The sequence below is a fragment of the Antechinus flavipes genome, chromosome 2 (genome assembly GCF_016432865.1).
Source record: "Antechinus flavipes isolate AdamAnt ecotype Samford, QLD, Australia chromosome 2, AdamAnt_v2, whole genome shotgun sequence".
NCBI classification, from domain to species: Eukaryota; Metazoa; Chordata; class Mammalia; order Dasyuromorphia; family Dasyuridae; genus Antechinus; species Antechinus flavipes.
Window position 1 is genome coordinate 322,021,369 of NC_067399.1, and position 23,973 is coordinate 322,045,341.

Genomic DNA, 23,973 nt, shown 5'->3' on the forward strand with positions numbered 1-23,973 from the left:
TGAATGGAGCTATTAGGGAGTACACATGCCCTTCCAGAAGCAACAGTAATATTGATTTGATTATTCTTTCCAGAGTGAAACATGATTCAAAAGTGAAATTTTCTTTATCTATTATCTTTATTATCTAATATTTATTTCAATTATTATTATTTTCTTTATCTAGAGAACAAAAGATGGGCCTGGAAACAAGAAAAACAAACAATACCAGAGGTTTCTAATGTTAAGAACTGTTTATTAATAACAAAAGTTTGGGGTTTTTGCTGTTGTTCATAAGATGCTCATAAATTTTCATTTATGAAAATGAATCTTCTCTCTCTAAAACTAAACTCAAAAATACTTAAATGAAATTTCTCATTTTCCAATGAGATACTTTATAAATAATAAGAAAAATTTAGCTCAAGTTTGCATATTTTTCCTATAATGGGATTCATTACTTGTTTTCATTTTCACATAGTCTTCTATCCTGGCTTGGATGAAAATCTTTTTAAAATGTCTTTGATAGGATCTTCCATTTAATTCCTACTGCTACCACACTATAGATTTCAGGCATTTATATCATATCTGAATCATTGCAAAAATTTCTTTACTGGTCTTCCCTGCCTCTAGTCATTCCTTTTCCCTTCCCCCCCAACTTCTTCCTACAAACTCTTACCAGAATAATATTGTGAAAATAATGTTTTGATTCTATTACTCTCTGACTCAAACACCTGTGCATAAAATAATGGCTAGACTTCTTAGCCTGACATTTATGGCCTTAAACAACTGGATTTCAGTTTTCCTTCCACAATTTTAATTGTTTGTTATTTTTTTGATGGAAAATTACCATGACTCTAGAAAACTGCCTATTCTCCAACATACATTTAGCTTTCACCTGTCTTCCTTCCCAACTGTTTTCCTTTCTAGTATGCTCTCATTCCCAAACATCCACTAGCAAAAATCCTACCTGTCTTTTAAGTCTACTTCAGAACACAGCCTCTTCCATGAAGTCTTCCTTAATTAACACAGATAGAAGTGATTTCTTCCATTTCTGAATCTGAAGTGCTTTGTGTGGATCATGCTTACTAACATCCTATCCTATGTTAAATTTATTTATATACACATCAACTCCTCTACTAAACTCTAAAGTCTGATGTTCTGGTACATCCTTGTGTCCTGCAGAGTCCCTAACTCAATAGTTAGTGCTCAGTAAGATGACCGTTGAATATATTTTGCTTAGGAATAGCATTTGTAGAAAGACTGACAACATAAACAATTCTAGTGAACAAAAGTGGTTACCTACCCACGCTTTGCTAGTCAGTTTTTTTTCCTTCTTTCATGAAGAGGACTAATATGACATCATTATGTTAGTCAAGTTGCAATGTGTCCTACTGAGATGGATCAGATCAATATGAGTTCAAAATGTACTACACAGACACAAGTAGCCCATAGGAACATTGTGGTGGATTCGCTAACTTTGCACATTTTGTGTTTCTTTTGAGTTACTTCAATTCTTCTTTGTTTATAGAGCACAGCATCTTTTTTGATGAGGGCACACCATGCTAAGTGATCCTATGCCAGTGTTTCCCACGTTTCACAAATGATTCTAAACTTAAGAGAGACCTTGAGAGTATCCTTGTGTCATTTTTTCTAACTACCATATAAGCATTTGCCCTACGTTATGTTCTCCATAAAATAGTCTTTTGGGCAAGTATACATTTGGCATTTGAACAATCTAACAAAATTGTTCTCTCTGCAGTAAAGTTTGGATGTACAGTAGTTTAGTTCAAAAAAGGACCTCAGTGTCTGCTATCTTATCTTGCCAGATGATCTTCAGAATCTTCCTAAGGAAATCCAAATGGAAGTGATTTGAGTTTCCTATCACACGCATGCAAAAATGAGCTCAGCACAACTGTGTAGAGCTTCAATTTAGTAGTCTCTCCAACACTTTCCTTTGGAGACTCCCTCACACTAAAGTAACTCCGGTAATGTTTGTGTCAATCTGATTATCAATGTGCCCATCCTTGGAAAGTATTCTGCCAAGGCAAGTGAACTTATTCATAGTATCCAAAACTGCACATATGGATGATGTGGTGCAAATTGAAGGAAAACCTGTAGTAAATTCTTCATCTTGAAAAGGTTATAAGGCAAAACTAGAGTGGAGAGAGTATTAGTGTATGATGTTTTTATTTGCAGATAATTGTGCATTCAATGCAGCTCTGAAGCTGAGTTGCAACTTTGTTAGCAACACATTTGAAACTAGTCTATTTTGGCCAGAAATCCAGATTGATTTTTTTGGACTAAGTAAAAGAAGTCATTCTCTGCCTCATTCTTTTTTTTTTTTATCTTTTAATAACTTTTTATTGACAGAACCCATACCAGGGTAATTTTTTACAACATCATCCCTTGCACTCACTTCTGTTCCGATTTTTCCCCTCCCTCCCTTCACCCCCTCCCCTAGATTCTCTGCCTCATTCTTTACCAAGCCCTAATCACAGAATGGACTTTAACTCAGTAAAACTGAAACCTGGGAAAGATTTAGCTCAAAAAGGCCAATGTCTCTCATTCACTTCCAGGGCCATCTCTAATGGTCCTGATTTATATCTTGCTATTGGATCCAAAAGGCTCCAGAGGAGATTGTGAGACTGGTGACTTTGCACATCCCTCTCTCATTTAAATCCACTTCATTTGCAAGTCATGGTTTCACCTTTCCGATATCAAGCTCCTCTTCAAAAATGGAAGGACAAACAACATTCTACTAAAATCTCAGCTACAGGAGAGCAGAAATCCTGACTTATCTAATGCTTCTATTTTGCTCAAGCCAGGGTACATACTCTTTGCACAGCATATACTTAAAGCTTTAAAAACACAAGGTTTGTTTATCTAGTTTTTATTGGCAATAACACTTTAGAAGCCTTCAGGGATTGAAAAGGGTATTCCATAGGAAGAGACAAGAGAAATAGCAGCAGGATGCCCAGTTAATAATGAAGATACAATTATACAAGCACTAGAAAAATCAGAGTATTTGGAGTTAGGAGACAGAAGAAGTAAATTTTCTTTACTTCTGCCATTCAATTACTCATATGACTTTTTCTAAGTCATTTTGACTCTGTGGGTCTTAAGTCTCATTTAAAACAAAGGCATTGGTCGTGATAAGATAGGGGTGAAACAAGGATGCCCATTATCACCACTATTATTTAACATTGTACTAGAAATGTTGGCTTTGGCAATAAGAAAAGAAAAAAAATTAAAGGAATTAGAATAGGCAATGAGGAAATAAAACTATCACTCTGCAAATGATGTGATGATATGCTTAGAGAATTCTAGAAAATCATCCTAAAATCTACTTGAAATAATTAATAGCTTTAGCAAAGTTGCAGGATATAAATAAACCCACACAAATCATCAGCATTTCTATATATTACTGACAAAGTCCAGCAGCAAAAGATAGAAAGAGAATTTCCATTTAAAATTACTGTTGATAAATTAAAATACTTGAAGGATCTATCTGCCAACACAAACCTAAGAACTATATGAACACATTTACTAAACACTTCTCACACAAATAAAGTCAGATCTAAACAGTTGGAAAAATATCAATTGTTCATGGTCAGACTGAGCTAATATAATAAAAATGACAATTTTGTCTAAATTGGTCTACTTATTCAGTGCCATACCAATCAAACTGCCAAAACATTATTTTATAGAACTAGACAAAATAACAACAAAATCCATCTGGAAGAATAAAAGATCAAGAACATCAAGGGAATTAATGAAAAAAAATACAAAGGAATGTGGCTTACTAGTATCAAATCTAAAACTATATTATGAAGTAGCAGTCATCAAAACCATTGGGTACTGGCTAAGAAATATAGTGGTGGATCAGTGGAATGGACTGGATATATACAATACAATTATTAAGGTTCATAGCAATCTAGTATTTGATAAACCCCAAACTCCAGCTTCTGGAATAAAAATTCACTATTTGACAAAAATTGCTGGGAAAACTGGAAAATAATATGTCAGAAACTTGGCATAGATATACATCTCACACCTATACCAAAATAAGGTCAAAATGGACACATAATTTGGGCATAAAGGATGATACCATAAACAAATTAAGAGAACAAGGGATAATTTACCTATTAGGTCTTTGGAGAAGGGAGGGATTTATGATCAAAGAAGAACTAGAGAACATTATGAAAAGCAAAATGGACAACTTTGATTACATTAAGTTAAAAAAAAAAGTTTTGCACAAACAAAACCAACAAAAACAAGATTAAAAGGAAATTACAAAACTGGGGGAAAAATCTTTACAGACTATTTCTGATAATGGTCTCAAAGAATTGTGTCAAATTTATAAGAGTACAAGTCATTCCCTTATTCATAAATGGTTAAAGGATATGAACAAACAATTTTCAGATGACAAATTTAAAGTCACCTATAGTTATATGAAAAAATGCTCTAAATCACTATTGATTAGAGAAATGCAAATTAAAACAATTCTGAGGTACTACCTCTCAGATTGTCTAAGATAACAGGAAAAGATGATGATAAATGTTGGAGAGAATGTGTGAAAACTGGGACACTAATGCATTGTTGGCTGACTTGTGAAATGATCCAAACATTCTGGAGACCAATTTGGATCTAGGACCAAAGGACTATAAAACTATGCATGCTCTTTAACCCAGCAATGCTGCTACTGGGTTTATATACCAGGAAATCATAAAGAAAGGAAAAGGAGCCATATGTGCAAAAATGTTTGTAGCAGTTCTTTTTGTGGTAGCAAAGAATTGGAAAAGGAGTAGATATCCATCAGTTGGGGAATGGCTTAACAAATTATTGTATGGGAAAATATACTGATGCTGAGTGAAATAAGCAGAACCAGCAATACATTGTACACAGTAACAACAAGATTGTGCCATCATCAACTATGAAAGACTTGGTTCTCAGTGCTTCAGTGATCCAAGGCAATCCCAATAAACTTTGGAGAGAAAACACCATCTGCTTCCAGAAAGAGAACTATGGAGATTGAATGTAAATTAACACATGCTATTTTCACTTTTTTGTTTGTTTTTTTCTCTCATAGTTTTCCCCTTTTGCTCAGATTTTTCTCTCCCAACATGACTTACAAAAAAATGTGTATTTAAAAAGGTAATATACCAAAAAATACATATAAACATTTTAAAGGGAAAAATGAAAAAAAAATCTTTCAAGACTTATTTGTTTAAATTAGTACTTAAAGGAGGCAACTTTTAATATAGCCAATTCAAAAAGCATTTTTAAAACAGCTGATACTTGCTTTGCACTCTGTTGAGGATACTAAGATGGAAATGAAAGTCTCTACACTGAATATCTTATTCCCTAAAAATGCCATATAAGCAAACTCTATTGGGATTAATGCCAATATATCTCTAACAAAGACTACACATGAACCACGAGTCACATCATGCTATTCTTGGTTGCCTCAAGCAAATTTCTAAAAGTAAAGGAATTACATTTTGAAGAAAACCTATCTCCAATGAAAAACTTCTAAAAAATATTTACCTTCAATTGCAACTTTAAGTTTTTTCCTTTTATAGTTCCTGCCAAAGCTGAATTTCTTCAACAAGGTTTCTATAGGTTTCACAATGTAGGGCAATGGCAAATAAAATTATGTGTCTGTATACAATGCATTTGTGTCCATAAGCACATTCAAGCCTCCTTATGGTCTTTGACAATGAAGGGGGAAAATATTTTGAAAGAGGAAATGAAGTTTCACACACACACCAAAAAGAAAATTTACACTCATTTTTAAAAATACCTATCAAAATCCAGTGTTTTATTTTCCAAACTAAAAATTTCAACAGTTTCTTCCATGTATGCTTACATCATTGAGATTGGCCTAGCCTATGTACTTTGCTTCCCTAGCAACCTAGTAAGAAATATATTGTGTTTTTCTTCCTATCCTGTCTTATCTTGGAAAAGAAAAAGATATAAGACCTTTTCTCATGAGATTAGAAAAACCTGAGAAATATTTACCAAAGGAACATAAATGTGGATATATTAAAGGTTGGACAAATTGATCACATACAACATTTTCCATAAAAACTTTATATATTTATATGTAGACTTTCTTCAAATACATCTTCCCAAAAAAGTACTCTTTTTTAAATGAAAAGTGAAATCTAAAATTAAGTCCCCCAAAATGGCACTTTAAATTCTGACTTATTTGCTGTAAAATGTTTAAGGTTAATTTAAATGTTTTTTTTTGTTTTATATTGCCTTTGCTCCTAAATAAATATTTCTCTTTTCCATACCAGCAAACCCCTCACCTTATAACAAAGATTTTAAATGGGAACACAGAGAGAGAAATAGTTCAGCAAAATCAACTAACATATCAACCAAGTTTGATAATATATAGTGTTCCACACCCAAACTCTCCCACTTCTGAAAAGAAGAGAAGGCAGTACATTTTACCATCTCTTCTCTGGGGCCAAGCTTGGTCATTACAATTGCAAAGAGGTAGATTCCATTTCTTTTTTTTTTTTTTCCATTTTATACAGTTATGACTCATTGCATTTTTTTTTCTTGTTCTACCTACTTCACTCCTACATATCAAATTCATATCAAATCTTTAAGGGCCTCTCTAAATCCTTCATATTCATCATTTCTCAAGTTCCATTAACATTGTATGGCATCCACGAATATCCATTTGTTTAACCATTTTCCAATATATGGTCATTCACAAAAGATGTATTACAGTTGAGGGAAAGACGGGAAGGGGATGAACATTGTTTGTACCTTAATCTCATCAGATTTTGCCAAAGATAGAATAACATATATACTTATTTTGGTACAGAAATCTTTTTTCTCACCCTATAGGGAAATAGGAGGGGAAACGGGGGGTTAATTGAATGGAGGACAGAAATAGAAGGCGAAAGAAAGAAGGAGGCTGAAAAAAGGGAGGGCAGATTGAGGGAGGTGATGGTCAGAAGCAAAACACTGGTGAGAAGGGAAAAATTGAAAGGAGAAAGAAATGTATAACTTGAGAAAAATAGGATGGCAGGAAATCATTAGTGATCTTAACTGTGAATGTGAATGGGATGAACTTTCCCATAAAAGAGAAGCAGATAGCAAAGCAGATTGAAAGCCAGAATCCTATAATGTGTTGTGTCCAAGAAACGCATTAAAGCAGAGAGATACATATCAAGTAAAAGTAAAAAGGCTGATGCGGAATCTATTATGCTTCAGTTGAATTTTTAAAAAGCAGGGTAATGATCTTGATCTCAGACCAAGCAAAAGCAAAATTAGAACTAATTAAAAGAAATAAGGAAGGAAATTATATCTTGCTAAAGAGTACCATAGATAATGAAGTAATGCCAATATTAAACATATATGCACCAAAGTGTACAGCATCCAAATTCCTAGAGAAGAAGCTAAGTGGATTGCAAAAAGAAATAGATAGCAAAACCATAGTAGTAGTAGTAGGGGATCTCAATCTTCCTCTATCAGTCCTAGATAAATCTTACCACAAAATAAACAATAAAGAAGATAAGGAGGTGAATAGAATTTTAGAAAAGTTAAGTATGATAGATTTTTTGGAGAAAAGTGAATGAGGATAGAAAGGAATGTACCTTTTTTTAGTGGTACATGACATCTATATAATAAGTGATCATGTACTAAGGAAGAAAAACCTCACAATCAAATGCAGAAAGGCAAAAATAGTAAAAACATCCTTTTCAGATCATGATACAATAAAAATTACATGGTAAAATGAACTAAAAATTAACTGGAAACTAAATAATCTAGTCCTTAAGAATAAGTGGATCAAACATCAAATCTTAGAAACAATCAATAATTTCCTCCAAAAGAATCACAGTAATGAGACAATATACCAAAACTTATAGGATGTAGCCAAAACATTAATGTGGGCAAATGTTTATCTTTGGATGTTTACATGAATAAAACAGAGAAAGATAAAATCAATGAATTAGGCATGCAACTTAAAAAACTAGAAAAAGAATAAATTTAAAAATCCTAATACCAAATTAGAAATTCTGAAAATCAAAAAAGAGAATAATAAAATTGAAAGTAAGAAAACTAAAAATTGGGTTTTATGGGGAAAAAACCCCAACAAAATAAACTTTTGGTTAATCCAATATATGGCCAATTAACTTTGCTTACAGTTTTTTGCTACTACTACAAAAAGAGCTACTGTGAATATTTTAGTGAACATAGGACTTTCATATCCCTTTTTGACTTTCTTGGGATTTATACTGTGAGTTAATATTTTAAAGTGAAAATGAAAGTAATAAAGCTGAGATTATGAGTGATTAAAAACCAAGAACATAAATAATTAAGTGTAATTGCTCTTTTATTATAAGACCAGAAAAATTTCTGGTACAGTAAAAATTTCTATTAAAAGGGAGTTTAAAGACCATTTAATTCAATTGAATTAATTCAATTCATACAGCTAATATGACCCTGAGCAAGTCACTTAATCCTGTTGATCTTAGTTTCTTCATCTGCAAAATGAGATACAGAAGGAAATATCAAATTATTTCAGTACTTTTGCCAAGAAAACCCCAAGAGAGGTCACAAAGAATTGGACACAACTAATCTACTAAAAAACAAATATAAATATAAAGAGAAAAAGGAGAGAGAGAGAGAGAGAGAGAGAGAGAGAATAAGGATGGAGCCCAAATGTGGCAATATCATAATGATACTTAATTACCTTCTAAAGCAGAGCTTCTTAACCTGTTTTGATCATGGACCCCTTTGGCAAACTAGTGAAATCTAGAGATCCCTTCTCAGAATAGTGTTTTTAAATGCACAAAATAAAATATATGGGATTACACAAAGGAAATAAATTATACTGAACTAAAGTTTTTACCCAGCCAAGTTCATGGACCCCTTAAAACTTTCCCTCAGATTCCTACATTAAAAAACCCTTGTTTTAAATTAGAACCAGGGGAGAAGGAACATTGTAAAAAATACTTCATCTGATGTGGCCCTCTTCAACAATGAGATGAACCAAATCAGTTCCAATAGAGCAGTAATGAATTGAACCAGCTACACCCAGGGAAAGAATTCTGGGAGATGACTATGAACAACTACATAGAATTCCCAATCCCTCTATTTTTGTTCACCTGCATTTTTGATTTTCTTCACAGGTTAATTGTACTCTATTTCAAAGTCCAATTCTTTTTGTACAGCAAAATAATTGTATGGACATGTATACATATATTGTATTTAACTTATACTTTAATATATTTAACATGTATTGGTCAACCTGCCATCTGTGGGGAAGGAGGGGAAAAATTGGAACAAAAGGTTTTGCAATTGTCAATGCTGAAAAATTACCCATGCATATATCTTGTAAATAAAAAACTATAATAAAAAAATACTCAGACGAATCTGAGCAGCTATTCTTTAACATTTCAAAAGAATATGAACCTAAAAGGAAGATATACTCTAGTAATATAACATAAACCAAGTACTATGCTCAAAAATAAGCACGGAAAAATTGTGAAATTTGAATGAGAGGAAGAGTAATAACAGCATCTTTACTTAAAAAGAGGCAAAGATCTTTTAAATCTCAATCTATGTCCCAATGCATCTGCAACAAGCTAGTAATGTTTCTGTTTAAATACTATTGCTTTCTTTATCATGCCACAGTAAACTCTTTAACCAGAAAGCTCACTCCACCTTTGGTACCATAAACTTTGGAAGTATTCTCTGCTCCTGCAGATTGGCTGGTTCCCCCAATAACTTCCATTTTATGGAAGAGGGAAAGGCCAGCCATATCTTCATTTCTCTACATGGTACTCTTCTGAGTCGCTGGACTTTTTCTGCCATGCCCCTGTGCCAATTATCTTCATCTCTGCTTCCCATCCACTTCCCATTCACCACTTTCCAGTTTCCTTTTACATTTTGTCTTTTTCCATTACAATGTAAATTTCCTTGAAACCCAAAGACTCTTTCTATTTGTTCTTATATTCCCAGCACTTAGCACAACACCTGACACATAACTAATACTTAATAAAGGTTTCTTTTACTTTGATATTTTCCATCCATAGGCAATTACTACTAGGAAGTAATAATTATTTGGACAAGATCCTCAAATGGCATAATAGACCAAAGAAAAATATGAATATCTAGATATCATAGTATTAAACAAAATTTATCTCTTCCAACAGTGATGTTATATATAAATTCCCTCCAATTTATAGTTTCTGCAATGCTATATTTATTGAAAAACTCACAATAATTTTTTTCCCAAAAAAGTTAATATGATCTCCTAATGTAGTCTACCCTAATACAATCTCCTAATACTCCTTTAAGGATTACAAAACATGAAAAAGGGAGACATAAAATGCTAATTAACTGAATGATCAATTGGGGCTCAAGGTTTTAAGTGGAGAGGGCTCTGTTTTGTCCATAAACTTTGTCCATATCCCATAATCTGGTCAATAAAAAAGTTATTATTTCCTTAATGATTGAGTGTTTAATGGTCCATCTGTGCTAACTTACACTGTCAATAATTTGTTAGAAAAAGATGACTAATCACAGTGTAGGCATAATGTCACAATTTCCATTCTTTAAAGATATAGGATTTCATCAGATGGTTATCCTTTAATCCATAAAATAAGCAATCTTTTTTCTATGTTACTAAACAGTCTTCATGGCATACTTTGCCCAAATAAAAACACCATACTGTAGCCAATCTAGTGAAAACTTGCCAGAACTCAAGTTAGGAGCAAACTCAGCCTGCAAACATGTATATAATCTCTTCATTAAATGCACCATCACTAGAAGTGAGGCAGCTTGGTAAATAAAGCACTAAACTTCGCATAAGAAAGACCTGAATTCAAAACTGGCCTCAGAAACCTGGCAGTTGTTTGACTTTGAGCAAGTCACTTAACTTCAGTTTCCTAATCTGTAAAACATGAATGATAATCATGACGTTTACCTTTCTAGGTTGCTATGAGGACAAAAGGAGCATGTACTACTATATAAATGCTAACTTTTTAAAAAGAGGTATCCAGATAGTATAGTGGTGAGAGTGCTAAACTTGGGCTTCTATCTGGCCTCAGATTTTGTAAGCTATGTGATCTCGAGCACAGTCAATTAAAGTCTAATTCAGTTTCTTTTTTTGAAAAAAGGAAATAATCATAGCACTAATTTCCTAGGATTTTGTGAAGTTAAGAAGAGATCATTTTGTAAAATGTCTTGCAAATCTTAAAACCCTATTTAAATGCCATTATAATTATTGCCAGGTTCATACTTAAAAACCTTTCTTGGGTGTTGAAACCTGCCATAGTTTGAAATCCTCTGCCAGAGACTTCTATCAGTCAGTGAATAAGTATTTATTAAGTACCTATTATGTCGCATTGCAGGCCACATTAAGATATCATTGTAGAGCTTGAGTAGAAAAATATCACTTCTTACTTGAAGAAAATTCCCTAGATGGAAATTTTTTTTAAAAAATTTAAGATAATCACAGAGTATGGATGATATCAATACTTACTATAATAATAATGATGATGATATTATTATTTTATTATTACTGTTTATGGCACTTTAAGGTTGGCTAAAGCCTTTATATGGTACCTAATATCTCATTTGATCCTCACAACTACCCCATATGATGATGGATGCCATTATTATCCCCATTTTAGAAATGGAAAAACTAAAGCTGAGCAAAGGTTAGCTTTTCCCAGGTTCACCCAGTTTGTAAGCGTCTGAGACAGGGGTCCAACTCTTATATAAACAAGATTCCCCTCTCTAAATGTATAAAGATTTGTTGTTGCTATTGTTCAATCTTTTCAGTTGTCTCCAATTCTTTTCTTTCTCCAATTTCTCCAAATTTCTCCAAAATTTCTCCAATCTTTCTTGGGGTTTTCTTGGCAAAGATACAACAGTGGTTTGACATTTCCTTCTCCAGTTCAATTTATAGGTGGGGACACTAAGGCACATAGAGTTAAAGACTTGCCTAGGATTACAAAGAAAATTAGTGTCTGAAGTCAAATTTGAACTCAGGAAGCTCTACCTGACTCCAGACTCTGTTCACTATGGCGCCACCTAGCGGCCCACAATAGTTAGCTATATTAAGTTTATAGAACACTTTATTTATATAAGTGCAGTATCATCATGGGTCCTTATGGGATCTCAAGCTACTGCTATTTCCCAAACTATGTTTTAGAAATCCTAATTTTTTATGATGCATGGAAATTTCATTTCTAGTTTATCACCTAAAAAGGAGTTTTCTCCAATCACAGAAGTACTCTTCAACTAGATCACAACCCCATTGTTCCAATGCTTTGACTCTTCTGGATGATATCTTTCATTATTAGCACCAAATCTTCTTACCATGATTGGTTAAGCAGCTCCCTTCAAGATAATATCACATATAAACTTCAGTACCTCGATCACTTATAATTCTGTTTTTAAATTAAAGGATAAAGAAATATGACTATTCAGTTAAGAATAAAATTATGTGGAAGAAAACAAAGCAGAAAATGTAGAAATGTCTTCATATTGATAGTTAAGAACATATAATGGTAGTCATCTCTAGAGTGGAGTGCGGGAAGAAAAAAGAAATTTACATGATGACTACTATATATTTAAAAGGAATAACAACTTGTACATAGTAGATTTTTTCGTTCATGTACAATCATCTTTTTTACTATATTGTTACAAAAACATTATTTTGTCCCATAAATTAAAATATTAAGAATATATTTAATTATTAAATTGAATAATAATTCATGTATTCCTAATTTTTTGCCATGAAACTAAGTAATCAATGTAGTTAAATTTCCATAAATATCATTAATTATATTTAATAGGTATCTACCAGTAGATCTATGAAAGCATTTCATATAAATAATACAGAGCATTGGGCTTGACACCAGGAAAAATTGAGTTCAAATTCAATTTCAGACACTTACTAGCCTTGTGATCCTGGGTAAATCACTTAACCTCTTTACTTTAATTTTCCATCTTTGAAAAGGAGAAACACTGGAAGAAAGAAATGGCAAACCACACCAGTATCCTTGCCAAGAAAACCTCATAGACAAAAGTCTAGGCACGCAGGGGTCCTCAAACTTTTTAAATAGGGGGCCACTTCACTGTCCCTCAGACTGTTGGAGGGCCAGACTATAGTAAAAACAAATACTTTGTTTTGTGGGCCTTTAAATAAAGAAACTTCATAGCCCTGGGTGAGGGGGATAAACGTCCTCAGCTGCTGCATCTGGCCTGTGGGCCGTTGTTTGAGGACCCCTGGTAGGGGGTCACATAGAAGCATATATGACTGAACAACAACAATATAGCACCAATACCGATGAAATATACATCATAGATGTATTGAAACTTCCCAAACCATGTTTTTATAGAATCATAATTTTTCACAGGATGCACAAAAATTTTTGTTCCAGTAAGTCATCTAACAAGTAGCTGCCTCAACCACCAAAGGACTCTCTAACAGCCTACAACATCATCCTCCCTTACTAACATTTGACTCAATAGATCTATAATCTTTCCTCTCTTCATAAGAGAAAGGGAGTGATCACAAAAGTGAACAACCAACCTGTGTCATAATTCTGGCTATAACTGATATTCTCACCTTCTTGCACTATTGCTTTCTATGTGTCCACAGCCTTAGACACAGTTTGGCATTTATAAAGTTCCATCAATAAAATTCAAACCCAAAAGTGTTCTGTGACCAAATTAGTTTGGAAAATTCTATAATACTACACACAACTTGCAGCAAGAAGGCAAGCGGTCACTGCTCACATTGCTTAATTGACTTTTTAGATTCAGACAATAACTGAAATTATAACCTTTCCCCAAAAGTTTTATTTCACATATTGAAAAAGCCTTGGATCCAAGGACTTAAAATCCACTATACTTGGAAAATACACATCAACTAAAAGTTAGAAACAACATTTTCCAAATATTCAATCCATTTTCAACACCATGTCCAACTCCATCACCTACAAAGGAATTTTAACCCAAAATGCCTTACTTTTCTGTAGACAATCATATTTGGAGTAGTCTCTTCTGGGTCAGCAATACCCACTGTACTTTGATCACTGGTTCCCTGAGCCATTTTGAAAGTCTTCACTCACCCTAGAAGGAAAATCAAATATGAGATTAGTTTATGCAAAAAAAAAATTGAAACAAAGAACTGTAATTGTAAGGAAAAATCAATAAATCTTTCCCCATTTTTCCTCATGAAGTTTTAAAGGAATCATAAAGCAAGGATTAATATAGTTTGGATCTTAACATTCAAACAGATGCAGTATCTATTCCTGCCTCTAATATACTGGCTGTGTGATGCCATTTAACCTCCACACATTCATAGCCTAACAGGGAAATTTACTTTGTATAATACTTGGAGGGTAAAAGACTTATAATTAAAAATAAAATCAATTGATGAGCATGTTTTTGTTAAGCTCAAGGGGCTTTCATTCTAATAGAAATAATTTGCACATTATGCATATACCTATATCTCTCTAATACATATAGAAACATATGTGTATTTATCTATGCCATGTGTATATATGTGTATATATCATGTGCATATTTGAAATAACCATGAGTAGAAAGGTACTAAAGTAACTGGGTGAAGTGGAAAGCAGATAAAATTTTCCTTCCTCATTTCTTTCTTTTACTTTCTGTTCTTCCTTTCATCCTTACTCCTTTCTTTACTTTACCTTCCATCTTTCTTTTTTCTTCCTTCTTGTTTTTTTTCCTTCTTTCTTACTCCCTTCTTATTTCCTTATTTATTTCCCTCCTTCTTTCCATCCCATCATCTCCCATGGGTTCAATTCTATACAGATGATTTTCAAATCTTTCTTTAGTTCTAATTTCTCTCCTGACCTCTAGTCTTGTATCTCCTACTACTTACTGGACATCTCAAATTGGACATCCCATAAATATTTTGAATCCAACACATCAAAAGTGAACAGATTATCCTTCCCCCTAAAACCTCTCCTGTTCCATACCTATGTGTTAGTATATACCATCCTCCCAATCACCAAGGTTCACAATCTTGAGGTCATTCTCAACTCCTCATCTCTCACTCCTCACATCCAATTTGTGGGCAAATCCCATTGAGTGTACCTTTAAATCATCCCTCCTATATACCCCCTTCTCTCCTCTGACAGTGTGGCCAGTTTGGTACAGCATCATTACCTCACAGTTGAACTACTTCAGTGGTCTTTCCATTCCATTTCATCCATCTTCCATTTAACTGCTAAAATGACTTTTGTAAGTACAAATAGGATGGTGTCAATTAACTACTTAATAAACCCCAGTGTTTGGTTTTTAGTGTCTTTGGCAAAATTTACTCTTCCTACCTTCCCAGCCTCCTAGGGCACTTCTATCCACATATTCTATGAACTAATGTCACCGACTCCTTTATTGTTCCTTGCTTGGGACACTCCCTCTCTTTGTTCCTTTTCACTCCAGATCTGAAATATCCTCCCTTTTCACCTCCACCTCTTGGCTACCTCAGATTCCTTCAGATCTCAGATATAACCTCATCTTTTACAGGAGTCCCCTTTAGGGCTAATGCTTTCCCTGTGTTAGAACTGAACCTTAGAGGGGAGAGAGGAGAAGAAAAGAGGGAGTGAGGAACCCATTGGAGGCTGGGAGGGAGGACAGAACAAACAAATGACTATATTAAATGCTTACTACATGAGGAATCACTAAGGGGCACAGTGTATATAGAGTACCAAGCCTGCAGTCAGGAAGACTCAATTCATGAGTTCAAATATGGTCTCAGATACTTACTAGCTATGTGATCCTATGCAAGTCACTTAAAATGAGCTGGAGAAAGAAACAGAAAAACACTCTAGTACCTTTGCCAAGAAAATCTCAAATGATATTATAAAGCATCAAACACGAGTGAACAACATGCTCTAGACACTGCACTAGAGGCTTTACAAATTCTGCACCACACAAGTGGGAATCAAGATAAGTCCAAATCTGAATTCAAATCCAATGACCTTTTTCATTCCACCATCTCTAATGATTTTTATTAACTATAATTATTATATAATTGTGCCATATTCTTTCCCTTAATTAAATTCTAAGCTTCAGAGGGTTGAGAGTTTGTACTAATTATCTTTTGCATCTCCTTCCATAAGATATTTTGGACCTCACACAGACAAATAGGGATCCTGGGAACATACTTTAAGATCTACTATACTATACTATTACAGGTAAAGGAACACTATAACTGGAATGCTCGCCTACCTTTGCTCCAACTATTGATTTCCTTTAAATCCCAATTAAATCTTATATTCTACAGCCTTCCACAAACCATCTTAATCACAATGCCATCTCTCTGTTAATTGTTTCCTATTTATGCTACATAGAGCTTGCTTCATTATATTTATTTTTATGTTTTTTCTTTGACCTCGGGTATCCTCAGTGCTTAACGGGGCCTAGCCTTTACCAACAAAGTATTTTAACAAATATTTATTAATTGGTTGATTTAATCTCTCATTTTGCTAATAAGAAAGCTAAAGTAAAGAAGTCAATTTCACCAAAATCACAGTTAATTAATGACAGTTAATGACAGAGTTGCAGTTAGAACACAGAACTGCTCTCTAGTCTTATTAGAGATGTTAACACTTTCCATTTGCCTTTCAAAAAAAAAGCTACAGAAAAGTATATATCAAATTATAATAAAGCATAAAAATTCAGATTATGAGAAATTGATTCTAAAAGTTTGGGTTTGGTGAAATTAAGGTAACAGATTAGGCAGATTTAAATTCAATTATTTTTCTCTTACATTTTTAAAATGTGCTATTTAAAGGAAAGGAATAGAGTATAAACTGACTCATGTGGGAAGTTTTTCAAGTTTAGTAATACAGAAATGTAAGAATAGAATCCCACACATAAAATATACATGAGTTTTGTAAATCTTCACAGCAACAATTTTTAAAATAAAAAATAACACACTAAGGATAATGTCTATAAAACACTTTCAAACTTAGATGAAAGACATGTGTTCAAATAGAAAGATAACATTAGAAGAGTTTATGCAGATTCTTATAGGAATTCCCTCCCAAGAACATGTTTGCCCTAGAAGTCAGAGCAGGAAGAAACCTCAGAAACTTAAGCTAACCTTCTTCATTTTAAAGAAGAGGGAATGGAGGATCCCAGAAGTTTAAAACAACTTCATCAGGACCATAACTCTTGCCAAACTGTGGATATTCTATGTTATATATTTCCTTCTCTAGGTCTTTGTTTATCTCTATAATCCACTCCTTCCCCCAGAGCTCTACCTTTTGAAATCTTACAGACTTTCAAAACCCATACCAAGTACTATAACCTTCTGAAAGATTTTCCTTAAAACTCCCATCAGAATTTTCTCCCTTTCTATCTCTCATGATTTTTGCATGTATATGTGGGTACATATATACACATATATATATATATATATATATATATATATATATATATATTTTTACATACATACATACATATACATAACTGCACAGAATGCTTCCAGGCAATAAATTTGTTGACTTTTTAATGAATTAATGTCTCCAGATTCTTCCAGCTTTGTTTATCTATGCTACAGAATTTATTTGAAGCTACTTATATTTTGGTGGCAAGGTAAAACAACAACCCCATCTCCCTGCAATGTACTAAGTGTATATTTGTTATTATTATTATTCAGAACTTTAATCAAGTTTGACTCTCTGTCCCCCATGAATTTTGTCCACTGAGTTTTTTTGGCAAAATTACTAAAGTAGTTGGCCATACTCTTCTTCTGATCATTTTACAGATAAAGAACTAAAGAAATATAGAGTAAGGTCACACAGCTAGTAAGGTCTAAGGTCAGATTTAAACTCAGACCTTCCTGATTTCAGCTGCAGTCTTCTATCCAATATGTGACATAGCCACCCCACCACAAAGGCAACCATCTTCCTAAACCACCATCCTACCTTCTGTAAAGTATCATTTGTGTATCATGTACCATGATAAGTATCATCAAAAGCATCATGAATTCTAGAAATCCTATCCCCATGTCATCATTTTGAGAACTATGTACAAACAAGCTATATTAAAAATAAATTGAAAATGTAATAAAAAGGAAAAAAAAAGTTTTTGCCCTCAAGGAGGATGACAACATGTTCATGCATGTACAATATATGCACACAGCAGATTGAAAATAATCTTAATGGGAAGGGCAATAGTAGCTAGATGAACCAAAAAAGGCCTCCTGGAGCACTTGGCTTTTAAGACTAGTTTAGCAGGAAACCAGGGATTCTAAGCAACAGAGGGAAAGAAATCCAGGCACAGGGTCAGGTTGTGAAGAGCTTTCAAAGCCATAAAGATTTTATATTTGATCCCACAGGCAACAGGGATTGAGGAGGTAAGTGATGTGATCAGACCTCCACTTCAAGAAAATTACTTCAACAGTTATATAGAGGCTAAACTGGAATAGGGAGAGACTCAAAACAGGGAAAGCTAACAAAAAGAACATCTGGCAGCTGGGGCACACTAGACAATTCTTTGTCATTGTCAAAAAACTAGGAAAAGAGGATTTCAATTAAGTATTTGCAGTTATTGTAGCATAAAACCAAATTGTTTTGAATCAACTGGATGCTAATGAAATGAAAATAATTCTCACAAGTCTCAAGACTTTCCAGAAAAGAAAAAAAAATTCATTTAACCAATAACAACAGAATTCACCATTTGAAGAACAAAATGTAGCCTGAAGTTTTTTTTTTTTTTTTTTTTGGGGGGGGGGACAGTTTCCTCCTATTTTGCCTGGGTTAGAAATGCAATGGCCACTTATGGCTCAAATCTACTGTCAACTAGCACAAAAGCTTGGATCTGTGCTGTTTTTTGTCTGAGTCATTTTGTTCCTCCTTAAGCAGCCTGGTAGCTCATTATTCCCAGGAAGGGGAGGCTGAGAAGGGAACAACTCACCATGTTAGTATGAGAATTTAGCGTGGTCATTCAACTGGCACTATTCTTACTTTAGTTCATACCTCCTATATATCAAAAGATGTATCAGTCTCTATCTCCCCAGTGGAGAGAAAGGTCAACATGCCCCACTATTACTAAACAAGAGAAATTGTAAAGATCCAATTCTCCCCTTCATTTCATTCATATACAAAAGAGGTGGAAGGAGTACTCCCTAAAATACCTCCCCCCAATGCCCCAGTGCCTCTGGATAAACATTCTATGAAGCTTCAGTTCAAAAGGTAGTGAACTAATAATTACCTACCAAGAAATACCTGACCTGCCAGAAGAACTTTTGGAGTCCATTCATTAGACAATTAGTTACAATGAAAAGAGAGGGAAAAACAAGAATAAAATTGGTTAATTTTAATTCGATTAGACTTCATTTACTTTAAATTGATGTTTTCTCTGAGCTATGTGAAACTCTGCCAGAAATGCATTCACCATTCACTTCTGCCTTTTACAATCCCTAACTTCCTTCAAAGTTTAGTACAAATCAGTCCCTCAATAAGCATTTATTAAGTTTATATCATGTGCCATGCATTGTGGTAAGGACTGCGGATACAAAAAGAGACAAAAGACAGTATGTGTCCTTAATCTAATGTGAAAATCAAAAAACGAACAACTATGTACAAACAAGCCAGACACAGTATAAACAGGAAATATGAGGAAAGGTATTCAAATTCTACACGAATTTTTTCATAATTCCACCCTAAATCCAACTATTGCATTGAGCTCCCTTCCAAAATGATTTTGTGTTTAGGTTACATTTACATAAGTAAATGTGTATGTCTCCTGGGGGCACCTAGATGACTGAATAGATAAAAGTACTAGCTCTGGAGGTAGAAGACCTGAGTTTAAATTTGCCCTCAGACACTTATTAGTTGTTTGATCCTGGGCAAATCATTTAACCCTATTTGCCTCAATTTCCTCATTTATAAAATGAGCTGGAGAAAGATATGGCATCCTGCTCCAGTATCTCTATGAAGAAAACCTCAAATGGAGTCACAGAGTTAGACCCAACTGAAATGATTGAACAACGAGGATATTTCTCTTCTTACCTCTACAAAGGCAGGAACTATTTCATATTTGCTTTTATATCTATAATGTCTAGTATATGATAAATACTTACTATATGCTCATTGACCTCTCCTAAATACATAATGCTAAAGTTGTGAGTTACTAAGAAAAGCATCTAATCCAACCTTCTAATTTTACAGATAAAGAAAATGAGGTCTAGAAAAGTCAAGTGTTGGGCTCAAAATAGTAAAGTCAGAAGAAGTAACCAAGCCTCCTAATCTCCAGGCCTTTGTATCTTCCCCCATCCCACCCTAGCAATCTCTTCTTTGACACACTGGAATTTTTAAATTTGTCACCCATCCAGTGATGTTATTTATATTAAAGATTGTAGAAGTAAACAATTTTACACACACAAAAGAAAAGCTAAAAGTTAATGGTGGTTTGGGTTTGGGGAGGGATGATAGCCACAAAGAGGGGATAGTTATAAACAAAATAAATTTCCTGATTCTGAAGGGGATATAGAAAAAGGAGGAGAGGATTGGGAAGTGAAGGGGAAGTAGAAGAAAGAGAGGAAGGAAATTAAAGGAGAGGAAGAGAAAAAAAACAAATCTAAGGGCTTGCTCATTATTTAGTGAATGGATGAACAATTTTATGATAACACTAATGGAATGGATTGCATTGTGAGAAATGACATAAGAGATGACTTTGTAAAATCTTGGGAACTAGGAAGTGATAGAGAATGATATATATAATAACCACCATGTTATAAAGAAAGACTGAAAAACTTTAAAATTCTGATCAATAGTGATCAGCCATATCTCAGAGGACTTACCATCTCCCAATAGACAAATGATGAATTCAGGGTGTGAACAAAGATGTACATTTTTGGATATGACAGATGTGTGGATTTGTTTTGCAGGACTATGCTTATTTCTTACAAGGAATTTTTTCTGCTTTTAATTGGAATTGATAGTTGAGGATGGGATTGCCAATTTTTTTTAAAAAGAAGAAAGTCATTGAAACATTTTGAAACATTGAAACTGAAAATAATTCATTAGGAAGCATAAAGAACAGTTTTGAAAGTAAAGAACTGGATTTTATTATTATACTTTTATTTTTCAAAGCAAGTAGTATGGATTCCAGGTTTCATAACCAATCCTCTTTTTTGTTCAATTTATTTGAAAATTCTTTTTTTTTTTTTTTTGTATTTGTTGTAATCAGTATGTGACTGATTTTGTGTGAAAGGAAGCAAAGTGGGCAGATGGGTCAAGGGCTACTAAAGCAAATAGCAGGAATGTCTCCCTCAAGACATTGTTGTCTTGTAGCAAAGATTACCTCTGAAACCTGGAAAATGAGTTGGAGCCATGTGGTCATGGCCAGTGAGCTTTGCAAAAATACTCCAGATCTTTGAAGTTTAAATATCACATCATATATTTAGTAGCTGTTTGAATCTGGTCAAGTCATTTACTTTCTCTGAAACCCATTTTCATCAATAAAATGGGAATAACAATAATAATATCTATGAAGTGGGTGCTATTATTTCCCCCGTGAAATGAATGAGGATCATGAGATCATAGCTTAGAGAAACAGCAAAGATGCTATGGATGATGAGGATGAGGATAGACCTTATATAGTGATTTAAAGTTTAAAAAATATTTTGAGTGTTATCTTATTTGAGCATTGCAAAAACCCTAGGAGGTGGGTACTATTATTATTTTCATATTGTAGATGAGGAAACTGAGATAGAAAGAAGTTAAGTAGCTTTCCCAGAACCACATAGCAAATATCTGAGGCTGGATTTGAATTACAATTTCCTAATTTCAAGTCCAGATATCTACTATCTATCTGCCCAGACATCTAGCTGCTTAGACAACTAAAACCAAAGGTGTCACTCCTCTAAATAAATTGATGAAATCAAAAGGAAAAAAACTTCAGTAAAGCTGCAGGATTTTTTATTCCTCTCCACACTACAAAGTCTAGTATAGGTATCACATGATACTTTTTCTGGTCCTCATTAACTGGAGGTGATCTTTGAAATCTCTCAGAATACCGCATATGAAAATGTTCTCATTCATTTATTTTGTTCTAATTTGCATTACAATTATCAGTTCCTACTATAAATGTGAGGACAGGAATGACAAATTATTGATCTTTGTACTCTCCAGCATCTTATATATAGAAGACTTTAAAATAGAGTTTTGCTATGTTCACTGAACTCCCAATGCTTAATTATGTATCATCATCATCCCCATTTTATGTATGGACATGAAATAACTTGTCCAATATAATACGGTCTAACAATGACCAGAAATCAATCAGCCTTACTTCTATATCTTCAAATTGCATGTTCTTCTTAAAAAAAAAAAAGAAAGAATATCTTTCTTATAGTAAGCTAACTACTAGCAAAACCTAACTGGGGAAGTTCATGGGAATTTGCTTTCAGCAGAGTCTCTGTTGTGATTCAGAATTGTTCTCATACTTTGTTGTAAACTATCTCACCATATATTCCTGGAATTGTTTCTTTCTGTACTTGTACAATTCAAGTACTTCTACACCAAACACTTGTTAAATAGTACTAAATTCCCCTACTTCTACACCAAACACTCGTTAAATAGTACTAAATTCCCCTGGCATGGTTGATCAACCCATTATTGGTCATTTTTTTCTAAACTCCACTGAGACAATGCTTGATGGTAATAAGATTTGTATTTTTCTAGTCTTTTGGTCTGCAACTGTTATAAACAGTCATAGGACATTGCTATTCAGTTAAATTCAGTCAGGTCTGACTCTTCATGATCTCATTTGGTTTTTTTGTTGTGTGTGTGTGGCAGAGATATTGGAATGATTTTCCGTTTCCTTCTTCTGCTCACTTTACAAATGAAGAGACTGAGGTAAACAGGGTGAAGTGACTTGCCCAGGGTCACACAGCTATTGAGTATCTGAGGTCAAATTTGAACTCAGGAAGATGAGTCTGTCTGACACCAGGCCTGGCACTGTATAAACTGTGTCTTAAGAGACCATTAGATACTATTCTAATTCAACCTATTCATTTTACAGATGAGAAAATCATAGCCAGAGAAGTTAAGTGACCTTCCAGAGAGTGTGTGGCAGATTCAAATCCAGGCTTTATGTTTCTAAGTCTTATACTTTTTCCATTAGACAACAAAACCTTGGATTACCTCTTTTTTCCCACTTATACATTTCCCTCACAATATTTATATCAATTCTCCTTCAAAATTCTCTTTATCTTATATTGCAAGCTGCTCACATCTACTGTTCACTTCTCCATTGTCCTTTGGGTGAAAGTCTCTTTTAATTACTTAGACTGTAGTATTCCATGACTCAACACGATGCAGCAAGTCCAAGAAAATATTCATATTAAAAAAGGAGGGCCTTTTGTTTCTCAGGACAATTTGGGGGGGGGGGTCAATAAAATACCTTCACAATTTAATGAATAAATCATAAAATCATTTCTTAAGTATCTACTGTATGCTGGATACTGGACTTCTCCAGCTCATTTTACCATTGAGGAAACTGAGTCAAATGGGATTAAGTGTCTTGCTCAGGCTCACACAACTAGCAAATGTCTGAAGCCAGCTTTGAACTTAGTTCCTAACTCCAGGCTCTATACTCTATACATTGCATAACCTAACCACTTTTTTAAAGAAAAGATACCTTGTCCAAAGGTATCATTTTAATTGAGGAAAAGTATAGTAATAGTAAGGCTGATTACAAGATGGGTATTTTGAAAGGATAGAAAAGTATAGGATATAAAATCTAGCATGAAAGCAATTCAACCTGTTGACCTCCTGTTTAATTCTCTGCTTAATAACCATTTTTGCTACCTGTTCCACACATAGCTTATAGATGGATAACCTCTACGCTATAAGTTGTCTATCTAAGTAATTATCACCCACTTATCATCCACTCGGTTGATATTATGTGGGTGGTTAGACCTAATTCTCTTGAATTGTAACTGAAAACATCAAGGAGATTCTA

General features: G+C 33.9%; 1 protein-coding gene across 3 annotated transcripts in view; it reads right to left on the reverse strand.

The window, feature by feature from the left end:
* RGS6 (regulator of G protein signaling 6) overlaps nucleotides 1–23,973 on the reverse strand; it is a 643,116-nt gene that overhangs the window by 603,142 nt on the left and 16,001 nt on the right. For all 3 annotated transcript variants that reach the window (XM_051977664.1, XM_051977666.1, XM_051977665.1), the window contains exon 2: nucleotides 13,988–14,091. In XM_051977664.1, coding sequence (XP_051833624.1) covers nucleotides 13,988–14,071 — 84 coding nt within the window. In that variant the 5' untranslated portion in view covers nucleotides 14,072–14,091. The remainder of the gene's footprint in view (nucleotides 1–13,987; nucleotides 14,092–23,973) is intronic.